General features: G+C 40.7%; 1 protein-coding gene across 1 annotated transcript; it reads left to right on the top strand.

The window, feature by feature from the left end:
* Positions 1-191: 191 nt before the first annotated feature.
* trpv4 (transient receptor potential cation channel, subfamily V, member 4) lies at positions 192-17437 on the top strand. Its single transcript, XM_065966089.1, has 17 exons — positions 192-424; positions 1753-1827; positions 5457-5899; positions 6487-6662; positions 7994-8146; positions 8842-8982; positions 10926-11224; positions 11305-11484; positions 11611-11769; positions 12142-12234; positions 12324-12397; positions 12677-12842; positions 12936-13002; positions 13674-13978; positions 14940-15067; positions 15160-15281; positions 15397-17437. The coding sequence occupies exons 2-17, from the start codon at positions 1819-1821 to the stop codon at positions 15495-15497; spliced, it is 2616 nt and encodes an 871-aa protein (XP_065822161.1). The 5' UTR covers positions 192-424; positions 1753-1818; the 3' UTR covers positions 15498-17437.
* Positions 17438-18074: the final 637 nt, after the last annotated feature.

Raw genomic sequence — 18074 nt, 5'->3', positions numbered from 1 at the left:
CCATAACTCTAGTGACGATATGATATCTCACAAACTTGTCATTGCATTTCTTGAAATATGTCATTACTTAGTTGAAAAAAGGAAAAGAACTGAAGCCTCAACTGTAATGGAGGCAGCAGCACCTAGCGGAGATATCTAGTACTGCATCTAACACATACTCGACGGTTTTCCAACTCAGGAAAAGTTTGTGAGCAGCCACTGTGTGTCCCACCCAAAATTTGTGTGAAAGCCTTCGTTGTTCTGTTGGATTTTTACCGGCGCTCGGACACATGAATGAGAAGCACACAGAGATTTAGTGAAAACAGTTCATGTCTTCTGGCAGAAGTCAAGGTAAACCAAAGACAGACCTTCAGACTATGGGAAGAATCTGCGTAGTGGTTTATCTTTTAAGAAAATAGAAAATAGATGCGAAGATTAGATCAAGGTAAGTGACACCATTTATCTACAGTCTTGATTGAATATTTTTGACTTTGTCTAAGTTGTCCATTTATATGGAAGCGTATTGCTGCCACGCCAGAAAAAAACAAAAACGTATCATGATCCGTTATAACGTGATACTGATTTATCACAATACGCTTCTGTACATTCGTTTAAAATAAAAACAAAGAGATTTTGACTTACGTTTGATTAATTGAACATTTTAGAGGGAAAGTAAACTTATAAAGATTGTCTTCTTTCATGTTCATAGTTTTTACATTTCAACAATGTTTTTGTATTAAATATCTTTTTTTTGTCTATTATAGGAAACTGTTAATATTTAGTTTTACGTTTTTTTCTTATTCGTGCCCATTTGATAATTCAGAAATGTCTTCTTTTTTTTTTTTTTTTAGATCTGTGACATTATGACTTTTTAAACTTTAATATATAGGCCATAGTAGCTTAAACTTGTGGCCTCTTTTCCTCAAGTCCTGTTTTCATTTGATGATGAATTTGCCATTCACTCTATAGCCAATATATTTAAGAAAGTGTTTATTTTTCCCACATAGCTGTCATTTGGCAGCAGGCAGAGTCTTCACCCCCTCTTGCTCTGGATAATGTCTCACATCATCAGTGACAGCGTAGGAAGCCACACATCTCTCGGGTTCACGAGTAGATTCCCACTTCTTGCTCTAATAAGGGGATAAGTGATAAGTGAGTCTCCCTCAGATACCGCCACCTCACAGCTTAATCCTCCACTCTCTGTCTGTTAGAATAGTTTATGAAGGGCAGCCTCTCTTTGTTCCTCTGTCTTTTTTACTATCCAATGCCCGTTGAAGTGTAAAGGCACGATAATCCTGTGTGTCAGACAGGGATGTGAATCATGCCTCCCCCTCAGAGGGACCCCAGCTCCTCTGTTTATGTTGCTCCTTTGCATTGCAGTCTGGCTTACATAGGTTGTCAGTGTCATGAACAAACTCAGGAAAGGGCGGACGGACATGTGAGGATGTTGTGCTACATGGCTACACGTTCACACACTGCTACAGTGTGTTACAAATGGTGTGCAGAGAAATCAGATGAACAATGATTTAGTTAAGGCAGGTTGTGTGATTCTGCATGCCAAAGTAAACATATTCTTCTGACCAATGAGAGACCAGACTCACAAACATGCTATTGGTGTTGGCATCTGTTCGTTTTTTTTCTTCTTCATATAGCCTAACCCCACCCCAATGACAGAAATCACAGAGTTCAGTAACCAAGGACCTACAGATTCTTTTCTCTATACCTTTATGTCAGCAATGCAGGTCATCTGTAAACTTTTTCCTTTTTCTACAGGACGCCCCCATGCTTCAGCATCATTTCCAGTCTCACCTGAAGAGGAATTTGGCTGTGATATAAGGGATGAATGAGGTACAGAGAGTCAAATGTTTACCTGCAAATCTACTGTAAACTTTAAGTGGGCTGTTCCACAGTACTTCTGATAGAAGTAATGTTACGTTTTTTAAATTGTTAGTGTCCTGTTTGCTGTCATCATTGCTGCAAAGAGAACAGCTATCAAGGTTGATGAAGGCCTAGAGGTTTGGTCCCAGCCAATGTGTGGAGGCTTATGTCCTCCAAGCTGGTGGCCCGGGTTCAAGTCCCACTTGCTGCTTCTTTCAATCATGTCATTCCCCACTCTAACTCACCAGTTTCCTACTCTAGCACTGTCCTATGTACGAAGGCAAAAGACCAAACATACATCTTAAAACTAAGGAGAGAAAGAGTCTCAAAATACATGAAATGTGTGAAATAAATTTGAATATCAGGTTAAAGAGATAAAGAGACCCTGTGAGAGCAACAGGTTTGACTGCCAGGCCACTGCAACTAGTGTCTGCTCCCCCAGCACCTCTCTTCACACCCCCACCTCCCCTGACGACAACACCACCCATACTGCCACCAGGACAAAGACAACACCTCCCCCTCCCTCCATACTCAGGGACTGTTCACCCCCTTTAACCCCCTCCCTCTCCACGGACAATTCAACCCCCCTCCCTCCCACCATTACCAAGGAGCAGGTGAGCAGAGGGCTGAAAAGACTCCGTCCCAGGAAGGCAGCAGGCCCGGACAGGGTGTGTCCAAGGATGCTTAAGGCTTGTTCTGCCGAACTGGGGGAGCCTCTTCAGCATGTCTTCAACATGAGCTTGCGGCTTGGGAAGGTCCCTGTGCTCTGGAATACTTTGTGCGTCACCCCGGTCCCCAAGAAAAAAAACTCCAGTGAGCCAGGCGACTTCAGGCCAATTGCACTGACATCCCACGTCATGAAGACCTTTGAGCGGCAGCTGCTCCATCTCCTCAGACCCCAGGTCCACCATGCCCAGGATCCACTGCAGTTTGCTTACCAGGCGAAGGTAGGCGTGGACAATGCTATCCTCTATCTACTACACAGGGCTTACTCTCATCTGGACAAAGGGAGCAGCGTGATGAGAATCATGTTCTTTGATTTCTCTAGCGCCTTTAATACCATCCACCCCCTCCTACTGAGAGACAAGCTGACCGAGATGAGGGTGGACTCGCACCTGGTGAGATGGATCACGGTCTACCTCACAGAGAGACCACAGTACGTCAGACTGAAGGACTGCACATCTGACACTGTGGTCAGCAGCATCGGAGCACCACAGGGGACCGTGCTCTCCCCTGTCTTGTTCACCTTGTATAGCTCTGACTTCCAGTATAACTCTGAGCTCTGCCACATGCAGAAATGAGATGAGATGAGATGAGATTCAACTTCATTGTCATTACACATATACAAGTATAGAGTAACGAAATGAGGTTTGGCATCTCACCAGAAGTGCAAATAAGCAGAAAGTGCAAGAGTCTGTGCTATGTACAGTAATTACAAAATTTACAGATGTAGACTAAAAAAAGTGAATTATTAGGTATGTATGGATGGCTGGATTAATGGGATGCTATAAATATAAATAAATGCTATAAATATAAGTGTATTTTTAGGATTATAATATACAGATTAAGGTGCAGTGAGCATGCTATACTAGTTTACAGATAATATAAAGAATATAGACATATTGTACAGGTCGATAACTTATTGAGGTGATATGAACATACTATAATACAATAATACAGGTGGATGAGAGATGTGTGTGTGTGACCAGGAGGAGTGGTGGGGGGATGATGGGTGTGAGGTGATATGCAGGGGAAAGGGGGGGGGGGTCAGCAGGGGGCGGAGAGAGAGAGGGAGAGAGAGAGAGAGACAGAGTTCAGAGTTCGGGGGGTAGAGTTCAGTAGAGAAACAGCTCTGGGGAAAAAGCTGTTCCTCAGTCTGCTGGTTCTGGTCCGGAGGCTTCTGAAGCGCCTGCCGGAGGGCAGGAGGGTAAACAGTCTGTGGGCAGGGTGGGAGGAGTCTTTAAGGATGCCGTGAGCTCGCCGCAGACAGCGTTTTCTTTGGACATGCTCAATGGCAGGAAGTGGACACCTTGTGATGTGCTGGGCGGTTTTTACCACCCGCTGTAGCGCCTTACGGTCTGTGACAGAGCAGTTTCCGTACCGTACTCGGATGACACTGTGATAGTTGGTTGTGTCAGGGATGGACAGGAGGAGGAGTACAGGAGCCTGGTAGGGGACTTTGTGACGTGGTGCAGTTCAAACCATCTGCAGCTGAACACCTCCAAGACCAAGGAGATGGTGGTGGACTTTTGAAGGAACAAGCCACATCTACAACCTGTTTCCATCGGGGGGGGGGGTCGACGTGGAGGTGGTCAACGCCTACGGGTACCTGGGGCTGCAGTTGGACAACAGGTTGGACTGGTCATCAAACATGGACACTATCTGCAGGAAGGGACAGAGCCGTCTGTACTTCCTGAGAAGGCTGGGGTCCTTCAACATCTGTAAAAAGCTGCTGCAGATGTTTTACCAGTATGTGGTGGCCAGCGTCCTCTTCTATGTTGTGGTGTGCTGGGGAGGAAGAAGCAAGAAGAGGGATGCAGCACGGCTGGACAGACTGGTGTGGAAGGCTGGCTCTGTGGTGGGCGCAGAGCTGGACTCTCTAGTGACAGTGGCAGAGAGAAGGACCCTGAACAGAATGCTCTACATCATGGACAACACCCACCACCCTCTACACAGCACCTTCAGCAGGCAGAGGAGTGTGTTCAGTGGCAGACTGCTGTCACAATCCTGCTCCACAGACAGACTCAAGAACTCTTTTGTCCCCCTGGCCATACGTCTGTACAACACCTCACGGTTATGGCAGGGGGAAGGCACACACTTGGACTAAATCTTCCTTTTTCCATTTCCCATCTGCTCAGCCTCTAGTTGGACACTTTAATGATTACCTCAATTACTTAAATCGCACCTTTAATTTAATGTTTGCATTGCCTGTTATTTAATATCTGTATAAGTTTGCACTATCTGCTTTTTAAACATTGATGTACATATATAAACAACAAAACTTCAGAAGGTTAACACTTTTATATATTCAGGTCCAATTACAGATTTTTACTGTTTATAGGTTCTTCTTTAAATTTCACATATATTTTTATCCCTGCACGGGTTATGTACATTTCTTGTATAAGTCTATTTTTAATTGCACAGTTTAAGTTTTGATTCATCTAGGGGTATTCTTTAATTATTTTTTTCGGGTTATATATATGTATGGGAGGGGGGCGTCGTTTTTGTGGTTAATTTGTAACAAATGTTTCATGTCATGTACGTCTTTGTAACCTGCTACTGGATGCTTTGAATTTCCCTCGGGATCAATGAAGTATCTATCTATCTATCTATCTATCTAAAGAACATGAGGTGAAAACATATAAGTATTGAAATATGAACCAATTGGACTTTTCAATTCTTTATTTGGAAGGAAATGCAGTTGATCATTTGTTTCACTTAAATGAAACTCGCAGCTTACACAGTGAATGGAAATATAACTCCTGTCTACAACACGGCTTTACTCAGCAGTATATTTTCCAAAAAAGATTTTTCAAAAAAGATTCCTGACTGACTTTAGGGCAGTAAAACATGTTTCTTCTTCTTGGTGTTTATTTCAGGGCCGCTCTGCTATGCTCAGAAGGTGCCACCTTGCTCTCTCCAAGGCTGACACCCTCTGCTCTGCTCCTGTTAAAGCTGTTCTCGCTGTGGACAATGGCGGGGCCTCCCAGCCTGAGAGCGATGCAGCGTTCCCCCTTTGTGAGATCTCAGACCTGTTTGAGAGTGAGGATGGCTCCCCTTCGACTCAGGACGCGAGTCAGACTTCAGCCCAGGAGCTGGTTCAACCAAGCCAGCCTGCAGACGGCAGGCAAAACCTGCGCATGAAGTTCCAGGGTGCCTTCAAGAAGGGCATCTCTAATCCAATGGACCTACTGGAATCTAGCATATACGAGTCAAATGTGGTTCAAGGCCCAAAGAAAGCCCCCATGGACTCGCTTTTTGACTATGGCACCTACAGGAACACCAGCAACCAGAAGAAACGAAGGAAGAAGCTCCCAAGAGGGTGAGAAGGGCCTCACTGTCTTTAAACTGGTTCATGTGGTTCCAGGTTTTAATAACTGAGTATTCTTCCAAACTCCTCAGTTTAAAGCTTTACAGTCTGTTTTAACTGTGGTGATCCTAGGCTGGACATTAGGGCTGGTTTGGAAATATGTCATAAATTGAAAAACAACTGCCACTGTATACAGAGGTGTGCCACAGGAGGAGAAACACACATACATACACACGTACATACACAGGCACACAGACACACACACTGTGAACCAAGCAGTGCCTCATTCATGAATGTAACAGAGAGTGTGTTGTTGGTCAGTCTGCAGCCGTTGAGGTAATATTTATGCTGCTCTCAGTTCCTGGCGGCTCTACCTGTCCCTTACACACTGAGTTGTACTTACTGCAGCACTCCAGGGTGTGGCTGATCGCTCCAAAGATTGTTTGTACATCAAGCACTTCTTTAGTTTTTCCGACAGTGAAATATATGAAGAATTTATTAGTGTAAAGGGGTGACCAGATTAAGCTGTAATCAGTTTGCATCCAAAAGGTATTGGAAGAGAAACTAACACCATGTCATGCTTTTTTTTATCTTCGTAGTAAAACTGAAACGTCCTGTGATGACGCACAAAGCCTGGAACCACCAAAAGTAATGAAAATATTTAACCGCTCTCTCCTCTTTGACTGCGTGTCTCGTGGAGACACTGAGGCCCTAGAGGGTCTGTTGGAGTACCTGCAGAGCCACGAGAAGAGGTTAACAGATGAGGACTTGAGAGGTGAGAATAAAATATGAAGCATCACTTGATCAGCTGAACTTTAAACCACCAGACTAAAAGGGAACACACAGTGGATTTGTGTTTGGTAAGATTGTCCATCATATTGGTGCAGAAAACACAACATTACTTTTCACTATTTCATTAGGTTACTGTAAGTACATTTTCTTCTCCGCTCAGCCTTAGCCTCAATAGTTTTACCTCAGCCTCATTTTGTGACGTGTTCAGCTTTGACCTTTTGAATCCTCCTCGCCTCTCTTTCTGCTGTTCCTTTCACGAAGAGGATTGCGATAGGGAAAAGGTGGAGTCATGTCAGAGTCTTTGTCCTGCCAAAGGCTGGCCTGAGGAAGCTTCCTGTGTATCTGAGAAGTTTTTGTAGGTTTTATAACAAGGAGCAGAGAGAACTCACAGCAAACTGTAAACTCTTTCAAAGAGCTGGGCTAAACAGTCTATTTAGAAACTGATGTACTAAAAATAGTGAGGGGCTTGTTTTGACCTATTTTTACAGTTTGATCTCATGAATCCTGTATACTTTACTTTTTGCTCCACCTTTATCCTTTTGCTATCACTCAGAGTACATGTGAAGAACGGAATCAGAGACGTTTAGTCATTAAAGTTATAGATAAATGGTTGATACTGTTCAAAACGATTCAAATCATTTGGTAAAGAAATAGATGAAGAGTTCAAGTAGAGATTATGTGTTCAAATGAATCTTTAAAAGTAATGGAAGTTTGTTTAATAAGCTTAAATTAATAAATAAAGAATTCAAATAGTTAGCTAAAACTAAAGATTAAGCTCTTTAAATAGTTAGATTTAAAATAACCGTGTTCAAATACAAATACTGCTGAAAGTCAAGAATGAACACTTCAAATGTTTAGCTTAAAGTCATCGATAAAGACCTTAAGCTAAAGCTATGGGTACACGTTCACTGGATAAAGAGTTCAAATAGCTCAAATCAAAGTATAAACTGTTTCTAAATACATAGATACACTAGATAGGTTCAAGTAAATGAGGGTCGAATACATGTTAAACTAATGTGTTCATTTCAGTACAATTGATAAGGTCATTAAATGGTTGGATACAGTTGCAATAACCCTTTTATTTAGTTTTTTAGTTTTTCATTAAACTTAAACATTACTTTGCTAACCCCATGAAAACATAAATGGCCTATAATGTTGCAGTTTGTATGAAAATTACACACCTAGAGCATAAACTAATTAAATCAAGTTTAAAGTTTTAACTGAACTTATTTTTAACATGATGAGTAGTTCAGTTTTATGAATAGGGTTTCTTATACTTGAAATATTGTTTTTTTATGTCATTTTTTCCATCAGAGCCATCCACAGGTAAGACCTGTCTGCCCAAAGCCTTGTTGAACCTTTACGGAGGTCAGAATGACACCATCCCTGTGCTGGTGGATATCGCGGAGAAGACTGGAAACCTCCGAGAGTTTATAAACACACCTTTCAGGGACGTCTATTACAGAGGTATTTATTAACCCAGTAATCAAAGCAATACAGGTAAATAAAACGTATTTTTGATGAATAAATCTTTAATTTTATACACTAATGTGATTTGAGTGTTAGCTGGCAGACCCACAGTAGTGTTGTGTTTATGGTTACTGTAGCTCCTCTGGCTGATACTGTAGGTGGGGCAGTTATGGGGAAAAGCACTGGAAACAATTACGGATCTGTAAATGAGAGGATCCAGATCTTAAGTGTTTGACTCCCAACACTAACACTGTTGTGAAGAAACATATAAGGAACATAAAAACATAATAACATAAAAAGGTTTGTAAGAGAAACTGTGGTGCTGCTTTACGTTGTTTTCTCCATGTCTAGCTTTTCACCTCTTACCTCATTTGTGAAGTTTTTACAAGTGTGGTGGTTGGTTTAAAAAAAAAAATCGACATTTTGCTCATTGAGGAAACTATTTATATGTGACGTCATAAAAATGTTTTAAGGGCTAGGGGTTTTTTTTTAGGTTTTTTGTAACCCATAGAAAAGTTGCTATAAAAGTCTCTAAAGCCCCTTATAGTTTGTAGTCTGTTTTTAATGACCTCCATCCCCAAGCTCATACTGAGGCACCAGTTTCTCAAGACAAAGAAAATATAAATGGCACTAAAGAGTATTTTAATAGCTCAAACTTTTAGTTTTGTTGTGTTTGTTTTTTGTCTTATCAGGCCAGACAGCGCTTCACATTGCTATCGAGCGCCGTAGTAAGCAGTATGTGGAGCTGCTGGTGGAGCAGGGAGCTGATGTTCACGCTCCTACGAGGGGACGCTTTTTCCAGCCGAGAAATGAGGGGGGTTACTTCTACTTTGGTAATGACCTTTGTCTGCACATTCCTTTAGTCCAGAAATAGACACGCTCAATGTTCCTCTGTATTCTGTGTTTAGCAAACCTTATGCGTTAACTTTATTTGGAGTAATAAAACAAATAGTAATGATAATAATAATAACTTTATTTATAAAGCACCTTTAAAAACAGATGATTTTGACAAACAAACCAAAGGCAGGATTTCAGTAAAACAACAGAACAAGCATAAAAAGTAAGTCCAAATAGAGAATGAAGAAGAATGGCAGAAACAAAGAAGTGATTAAAAGAATAAAAGCAGTAACAATTACACAAGCATTTATGATCATGAGAAGGTTAAAGATTATGAGAGGAAGAAGAAGAAGGCGACATCACACCAGAGAAAAATAAATCCAAATAAAGGTAAAAACAGATTTGTTAAAGATATATTAGAAGTTCAATAAAAGTAATAAAGGAAGGTGAGAGCAAAACATCAGAAGAATTGATTTGATTTTGGAAATTGGAGTGGACCTAAAATCGAATATAAAACAGAAAGTGGAGATTGAGTGGTTACCCTCGGTGACTGCCAAGGTTCTGTTTAAAAGATAGAATAAAACCAACTAAGTGCAATGCCCTCCACAGTTGTACAGAGAGCTTAAAATTTGTTCCTATACTTTCCGCCTTATATGCTGATAATAACATGGTGTGTCTGTGGTTTATATGACTTCACTCTTCACTGTTTCAGCTCCACACTTGTGTAGCTCAGAAGTGGTTGTTCTGCCTTTTACATCAACAAGGTAATACCAAAGTTTTCTGATGTGTTCTGCAGAAGCTGTAAATATAAAACCGTTCTGGCCTTGTCCTGGCAGAGGCACATCTGTACCATGGACAGATGGAGCGACATTAGATCCAACCTTTCTCCTTATTGTCACGTGTCAGGCTTTGGCTGTAAAAACTCAGGATACAGATGTGATCCAGGGGTGAAGTCCAACGTGCACCCAAATGTCTTTTTGAAGCATCGTACGAGAAACAGTCATTAGTGGTGCTCCAAAAACACATGAAAAGAAAAGCATTATGTAATATTTTAATAAGGCGTGTTCAGTCAAAGGTGTTAGTGTTCTGCAGTGAAGGAAGAAAACATCCTCTGTAGACCCTCCTCCGGGCAGGACTTCACTGACCTGCAAGAGAATATAAACAGATCAGAGACTGTAAAGCATACTCAACACTGCCCTCTGCTGGTGCCAGTGAAGAGGCATCTTAAAACATGACCACATGCTGTACCCAGAGAGAGAATGGTTTGTACTTATAACAACCTTGTGATGGCAAATTATTTATTTTAGTGTAATTCTCCAAAAAGACTGAGATAAGATAGACATGGCTTGTTATGGACTCTGTTTTATTTCTGACCTTACCTCATTTTGAGAATACTTCATTTGATAACATTCATGCGTTATATTCCTCACTCATCACATAGAAGATGATTTCTATTTGCACTTAGCAAGCTTGTCATTCCCAAATCCCAGCGTGTCCGGGCACAGTGTGTGTAATTTGCTGCGGAGCTTTGCAGCGAGGTGAACAGGAACCTGGCAGGGCTGACGGCTAATGGGATTTAGACTCACGCTAACACTCTGCATGCACCCGTGCAAATCCATGAAGAGGAGCGTTTCTATGTGAGGTGACAAAGTAATCTGTCACCCATGGCAACGGCTCATTTTCAGCAGCTGCTTTTGGCACTCTGGCCCCATTGCGCCCCTCCTTCAAACAACTGCTAATTGTGCTGTTTTCATAGCGGGGATTTAAGTCAATTCTTTGATCCATGTTTAGTATGCTTTGCAAAAACATACAGACACCAGCTACAGTTCTTAATTAACCCTCCTGTTGATTTGCTTATATTTAATCTGAAATACAGTTCCCCCTAATCTCCCGTGAATTCAGTGTGAAGTGAGTGCTCTCCCTTTCTCTCTTTGTGCAGGTGAGCTGCCACTCTCCCTGGCTGCATGCACTAACCAGCCTGACATTGTGCACTACCTGACTGAGAATCCACACAAAAAAGCCGACCTGCGACGCCAGGATACACGTGGAAACACAGTGCTGCACGCCCTGGTGCACATCGCAGACAACACCAAGGACAACACACGCTTCCTCACAAAGATGTACGACCTGCTGCTCATCAAGAGTGCCAAGTTGTACCCAGACTGCAGCCTGGAGACTGTGCTCAACAACGACGGCATGTCACCTCTCATGATGGCCGCCAAGCTGGGCAAGATAGGGGTGAGGAAATGAAACATCAGTATAAGAAAAGTTCTCATCAATTCTTCAGGTCATAGATCAACTTCTTCTTGTTCCTCCAGGTTTTCCAGCACATTATCAGACGTGAGATCAAAGATGAGGAAGCTCGTCATTTGTCACGCAAGTTCAAGGATTGGGCTTACGGGCCCGTGTACTCGTCCCTCTATGATCTGTCATCTCTGGATACATGTGGAGAGGAACCATCGGTGCTGGAAATCCTCGTTTACAACAGTCGCAATGAGGTAGGTTAATTAATTGTGTTTTAAAGTTTATTTTATATAAGACAAATAAAGCTTCTTTTTTTTTAAACCAGGAGGTTTTCATCTTTAATTTTATTTTCTCTGTCATTTATCTGTTCCTGTTGTCAGAATCGCCATGAGATGCTGGCCGTGGAGCCCATCAACGAGCTGCTGAGGGCTAAATGGCAGAAGTTTGCTGCTGTCACTTTTTACATCAGTGTGGTTTCCTACCTCATCACCATGATCATCTTCACTCTAGTGGCTTATTACCACCCAACACAGGGAACAGTGGGTGTAAACTAAATAAAGACACTTTGAAGTGTGGTCAGATTGCTTTGGATTGGATTAGTGATTCCGGATAAGAAAGCATTGAAATTGTTTCCATGCAACATTGGAGACCACATGATCATGTATTTTTACATTCATTTTTCCTTTTAAGTAAAAAAGTGAACTTGTTTGTCATTGGCTGCATTAAATACATTTAATAGCATAAAACAGTTCCACATATAACGTGGCAGCAGAATGAAAAGTACCAAACATGTATTCAGAATTTTCAACCTTCACTTCATTTTATCAAAGGAGTAATTCAAAGTTTTCAAAAATACCCTTATCAGCTTTTCTACCAATCTAAATGATTATCACCCTCTTGTGTCCGTCAAGCCTCCATACACCTACACAACGTCCTCTGATTACCTGCGTATGGTGGGTGAGATTATCACCTTGGCATCAGGAATTTTCTTCTTCCTCACCAATGTGAGTCAGTACAGGCTGAGGCCTTAAAGTTAAACTTGTAACCTCTATTTTTGTTGTGATTGTACAAATGTTTCTCCTGCTTTTTGCAGATTAAGGACCTCTTCTTGAAGAAGTGCCCTGGGGTGAAGTCTTTATTCATTGATGGATCTTTTCAACTGCTTTAGTAAGTCTCTGTCCTTGCGCCCCCTTTTCCTCACCTCTGCTTTAGCTTCTGCTGACTTTTACTTGAGGCAAATTTTAATTAAGTCATCTAATTAATTCCTCAATCTCCTCCTTGGCATGTTTTATAGTCTACATCTCTCAAACACAATACAAACAAAGAGCAGAGAATGCTAAGCACCTCTATGAACCATGTTGATGTAAATCATTAGAAAGGGCTGTGATGTCTATACTCTGGTAAAAATGTCTTCATGCTTTCATGTATTGCCTCTATCCCCTCTAGCTTCATCTACTCAGTTCTGATTATGGTCACTGCTGTTCTCTACCTGTCTGGCATTGAGGCCTACGTGTCTGTGATGGTGTTTGCACTCGTCCTGGGCTGGATGAACACTCTTTACTTCACCAGAGGCCTGAAGCTCACTGGAACCTACAGCATCATGATACAAAAGGTGACATACTAGAGATGCTTTTACAGAAAATAAATCAACCTTCAACAGCACCATTCAATATTGCTTAATGCTAATTTCATTTGTACTTCTCAGATTCTATTCAAAGACCTTTTCAGATTTCTGCTGGTGTACGTGCTCTTCATGATTGGATATGCATCAGGTAGGTTTGTGGCCAACCTAATTTTTTAAGGTGTGTCAGCATTATTTCAATAAATGGTTCCATATATTTGGACAGATTTGTAATAGATATATAAATAACTATCTCATATCTGCCAGATAACATAAAGATTAAGCTAACATTAATGCTGGGAGATCTTTAGCTTGGATAGCGTAAAGAAAACAGGTTGTTTCTCCTATTCCCAGTTTTTGCACTAAAGCTTATCACCGAGCTGCTACTTAAAGCTAACTTGTTATTTCCCCCTGTCTCCAGTGTTATGCTAAGCTAAGCACACTCTATCCACATAACCTTGAGCTAACAGTAAGTGGCACATTTTTCACGAGGCTTTAGGCCATGCTAGGCTAACCTGACACCTGCCTGGCTCTGCCATAAGGAAAATTGTATTATCTACCAGAGCTTTTAAAGATGACCTCTTACTATAAAATTGCCAAATTGAGGTTTTTAAAAACATAGTAAGTCAAAGACATAAAAACTTGTACTTTCAGTATGAAGCTAACTATCTCCTAGCTAAAGCATTCATGACTGACATGACAGTGGTATTGACACACTAATCAAATTATTTACAAGAGAGCAAAGAGGTATTTTTTCCACATCTTTGCACCATTCCTTTAGATGCTCAAAAACACACAACATCCTCTGTTTCCTCTCCACAGCCCTGGTGTCCCTGCTGAAAGTGTGTCCTCCACCGGGATCAGACTGTGGTGGAGATTGTCCAACCTACCCCAAGTGCAGGGACCCAGACACCTTCAGTAACTTCTTACTGGACCTTTTTAAGCTGACCATTGGGATGGGAGAACTGGACATGATCGACAGTGCACAGTATCCTGCAGTCTTCCTCATCCTGTTGGTTACCTACATCATCCTCACCTTTGTGCTTCTGCTCAACATGTTGATTGCCTTGATGGGGGAGACGGTTGGACAGGTGTCCAAGCAAAGCAAGAAGATCTGGAAGCTTCAGGTCAGCTGTAAGATACTGTTGGTGGTGAACAGTATCCATAAAATCTGTAAAATGTACCCAATGCTTTTAGTGCAAATTATGAAAACACATGTTTTATAACTACCTCTTGTTTTATCTAGCATGCAGAGTTTTGTTTTGTTTTGAAATTGTTCCAGATTCTTAAATAACTCCACTGGACAATGTTTACCCCAGCTGACACCAAAACACACATTTTGTCTGTGGTGCTTATAGTTTAATAAGTTTGAGCATCAACGTCAGCATGGTAACATTTCACAAGTTCAACGTTATGTGCCAATGTTGCAGATTTTTATGATACTGTACTAATATTTTCCAAATTGCGCAAAAAGAAATACATAATAATAAATTGCCTAGCCTACAACTGAGCCTAACTGGAAATCAGTTCCCTTTTTTCTGTAGTTCGTTGATAACCAGAAGCAGTTGAAAGAAAAATCAAGAATTGATCTAAGTATTGATAAAGATAATAAGTAATGGGATCAACAAAGCGGTTCATTCTGAAGTGCACTTAAATTTATGCACCAGTTTTCACGACAATCCTTCGAAAGGTATTGTAAGGTAGTTCCCCTTAGAAGTTAAAATGTTGACCTCATGTCTGTCTATACAGTTTCATGATTACATTTTGTCTTAAAGTTAATTGTGGATGGGGCGCTGGTGGCGCAGTGGTTAGAGCGTGCGCCGCCATATGGAGGCTATGGTCCTTCAAGTGGGCGGTCTGGGTTTGCATCCCACCTGTGGCTCCTTTCCCGCATGTCATTCCCCTCTCTCTCCCTAATTTCTGACTCCTGTCCTATCTCTCCATTAAAGGCACAAAAAGCCCAATAATACATCTTTAAAACAGTTAATTGTGGATGGATGAAGAAACGCCAAAGACACAAGGAAAGACACTTTTTAAATGAAAGTGTCATGAAAACTATTCAGACATGTTTGCGTTGTGAATCCACAGTGGGCGACGACCATCTTGGACATCGAGCGTTCTTTCCCAGTCTGCCTTCGAAAGTCTTTTCGAGCTGGGGAGATGGTGACTGTGGGAAAGAACTGCGACGGCACACCTGACCGACGCTGGTGCTTCAGGTATTTTTGCATAAGTCACTATCACAGTCACTCAGCACTATTATGACACTTCAAAGAAGACAGTCAATCCTAATAGTATCTCGTTTTATCAGGGTGGATGAAGTGAACTGGTGCCACTGGAATCAGAACCTCGCGATAATAAACGAGGATCCTGGAAAGAATGAGACGTGCCAAGCCAATGGGTTGCAGCAGAGCGTCAGAGCCTTGAGGAGAGGTGAGATTCTTGCTGGGCTCTCATGAATACATTCATACACAAAATTCATGTGGAGGACACTTACGTATTCTTAGAGATAAAAGAAAATCCATCATCTTTTTTTATCCCCATCCAGACCGCTGGTCTACAGTGGTCCCCCGGGCGGTGGAGTTAAGTAAAGGTCCACGGAGTCGTGATCTGGTGGTAGAGATGGAGCCGCTGACATCCAGGCACTGACATTGTCCTTCTTATGATGAGGCAGCAGAGAGCAATCAACATCAGAAGGATCACTCTGCAGGGGACTATTTGGCCAATTATTGTACTGCATTGCACAGACTTCATGTACCTTTTGTTCAGAGAAAGTATAATAAATATTCCAGTTAGACAGTCTGTGTTAAAGGACTAAGCACATAGACACACACTGGATGTATAATGAGATTTTTTTTTTTTTAAATTACAGCTACAAAATATCCTAAATACAGTTAAAAAAAAATATGGACCCTGAGAAAGAATGAAGAAACAGTAGGGCTGTAATTTGGTCATTTTTACATGTCACCAAAGAATAGAAACTATTCTATAACTCCATATTTCAGACATCAGTGGCTGATTACTCAGGGATATAAAAGAGTAAAAAATATTTTAGCATTCCAAGGCGCAATTAAGCCTTACAGAAAACAGAATCATTAGTTTTCTGTTTTCAAGAAGAACCTAATTACTGTATGATTGCATTTGCAGTTTTACCGAAAGCTTTTATAGAAGCGCAAATCACTGATTTTGTAGCAAAGGGAGAAATTTCTCATAAATATTATACAATATCAATATTCATAGGACCTGTAGAAAGAAATCAGCTTTGATTTGCTCGCTAAGGATTATTTTAAACCATTATTTAAATGTTTATGGCTTTCAGTGTATAGAAAAAGAACATTTGTATTCTATGAAGTATTTTTCTTCTTGCTTTATTTCTATGTATTAATTAATAGTCTCAAAACTTTAAAGGTGTCGGGCTTCGATTGCCGGCTGAGGCAGCACAGCTTTCATTTGAACTGAAACAATGCACTATGACAATTTGTGATGTGTGCATTATTATACGAACACAAAGACATTGTTCCGAACAAGATGGGCATGATGAGCAGGTTAGAGTTGTCAAGCAAATGTGCAAATGCTAGACAATAGCCTTCCGTATTATAGTTTGTCTTTGAATTTCCACAGTTATTGTTCCTTTGCAGCTGGGGTATTTGCATAATCAACTCTCAGGCCTCCCCATTATGTGCCTTCCCCTATTTGCTGCATTGTTTTCATTGCAATTGGCTCTTTGCCCTATATAGCATCTTGTTTATGCACAACTACTGTATGTATGCATGTATCTATGTTATTGTGCTGCATGACGGGGTTTGATTTAGAGAAGATAAACCCCACAGTTCATCTTCAGTATCACTCATTACTGCTGAAGGTCACAGGCCATTGTTCAATATGTTTACATTGTTTTCATAGAGACAAATGTCTATAGATTTTTATATTGTGTGTCTATTGCTGCACAGAACAATAAAGACTGAAAGCCAAACAGTCACTGCACGCATTTGTATAACATTTGCTATAAAATCGTTTTTATGAGGATGTTTTCAAATCTGTTCTAAATTGTTTCATAGATTTTATTTATCCAAAAATCTTTTCTCTTTGACAAAAAGAAAATGTTTTCATTTAATTAAAATTATATGAATTGGCCATCAAGAGATAAGGAATCTTTTTGATGGAACAAGAATGCCTCATATTAAAAAGTAAAATCTACTGTATTTCGGATTTACAATTAATAGTTTCTGTTTGTTTATTTTTAAACTAAAGAAAGAAAGAATAGATTAATATTAGAATCTGCTTTGTTTTAATTTGTTTTGAACAAGAAGATAGTAAGTTTATTAGGACAAACCTTTATCTTTCTCCATTTATGTTCATAGTATCTCATAACCATCAAAAATTCATATTCTTTTACTCTTTTGAAACCCAAATTGTATGTAACAATAAAAAACATTTTTATGGTGCTTTACTAATTGGTGGCAAAACTGCCATATAATCTTTCCCAGGTGGCTTTGATGACATCACAGGTGTAAAAAGATTTTCAGCTTTGTTTTTTACAAAAGGTTCACTCATTACTTTCCACATTAAAGCTTATCCTCAAAAACTCATTACAGTTATTTCCAGTCCTCTTCTGTTAATTATCATGAGTGGTTCCTTCTCTGGCCTGCTGGTGGCAGCAGAGCTCTGGGTTCCTCTGCTGTTCTGTATGTGGCGCTCCTATAAGAAGACGTGCGATTCAGCTGTGACTTCTCAAGCATTGTAGAGCACAGATATATTCTAATAACAGCAGTACAAATTGTTCTGCTGATGCTAAATTGTATTACTATAATAGGTGATAGTTTTCACAATGTAGTTTATTTATTAAGTGTTTTTTTTTTTTTTATCCCTGCAGGTCTGGTTGACCTCCCACTTACACCTGGTCGGTAATTAAGGGTTTTTGCCTTCCTAATGAAACCACAACCTGGCTACAATTTACTGACTGCTTCATTTCCTTTCACCTTTCATCATTACACTGCACCTTTCCTTTTCCTCTTTTAAATGTCAGAGTGCTGGTTTTTACTCACGATAACAAGGGCCTCACCTCTCACCTCCTCTTCCTCTCTCCCCCTCTCTGAGGTGGGCAGTGCTGAAGGACACAGGGAATCTCTCAGCACCTCAGAGAAGAGGCTAATCCTCTTTGCCCCAACTTTAACTGGGCCACTAATCCTCCAGGTTTATCTAAGCAGTGAGCACCTAGCGCTGCTG

This window comes from Labrus bergylta, chromosome 2 (assembly GCF_963930695.1).
Source record: "Labrus bergylta chromosome 2, fLabBer1.1, whole genome shotgun sequence".
Taxonomy (NCBI): Eukaryota; Metazoa; Chordata; class Actinopteri; order Labriformes; family Labridae; genus Labrus; species Labrus bergylta.
The sequence above is the reverse complement of the archived record's forward strand: the minus strand, read 5'-3'. Positions and strand labels throughout refer to the sequence as shown.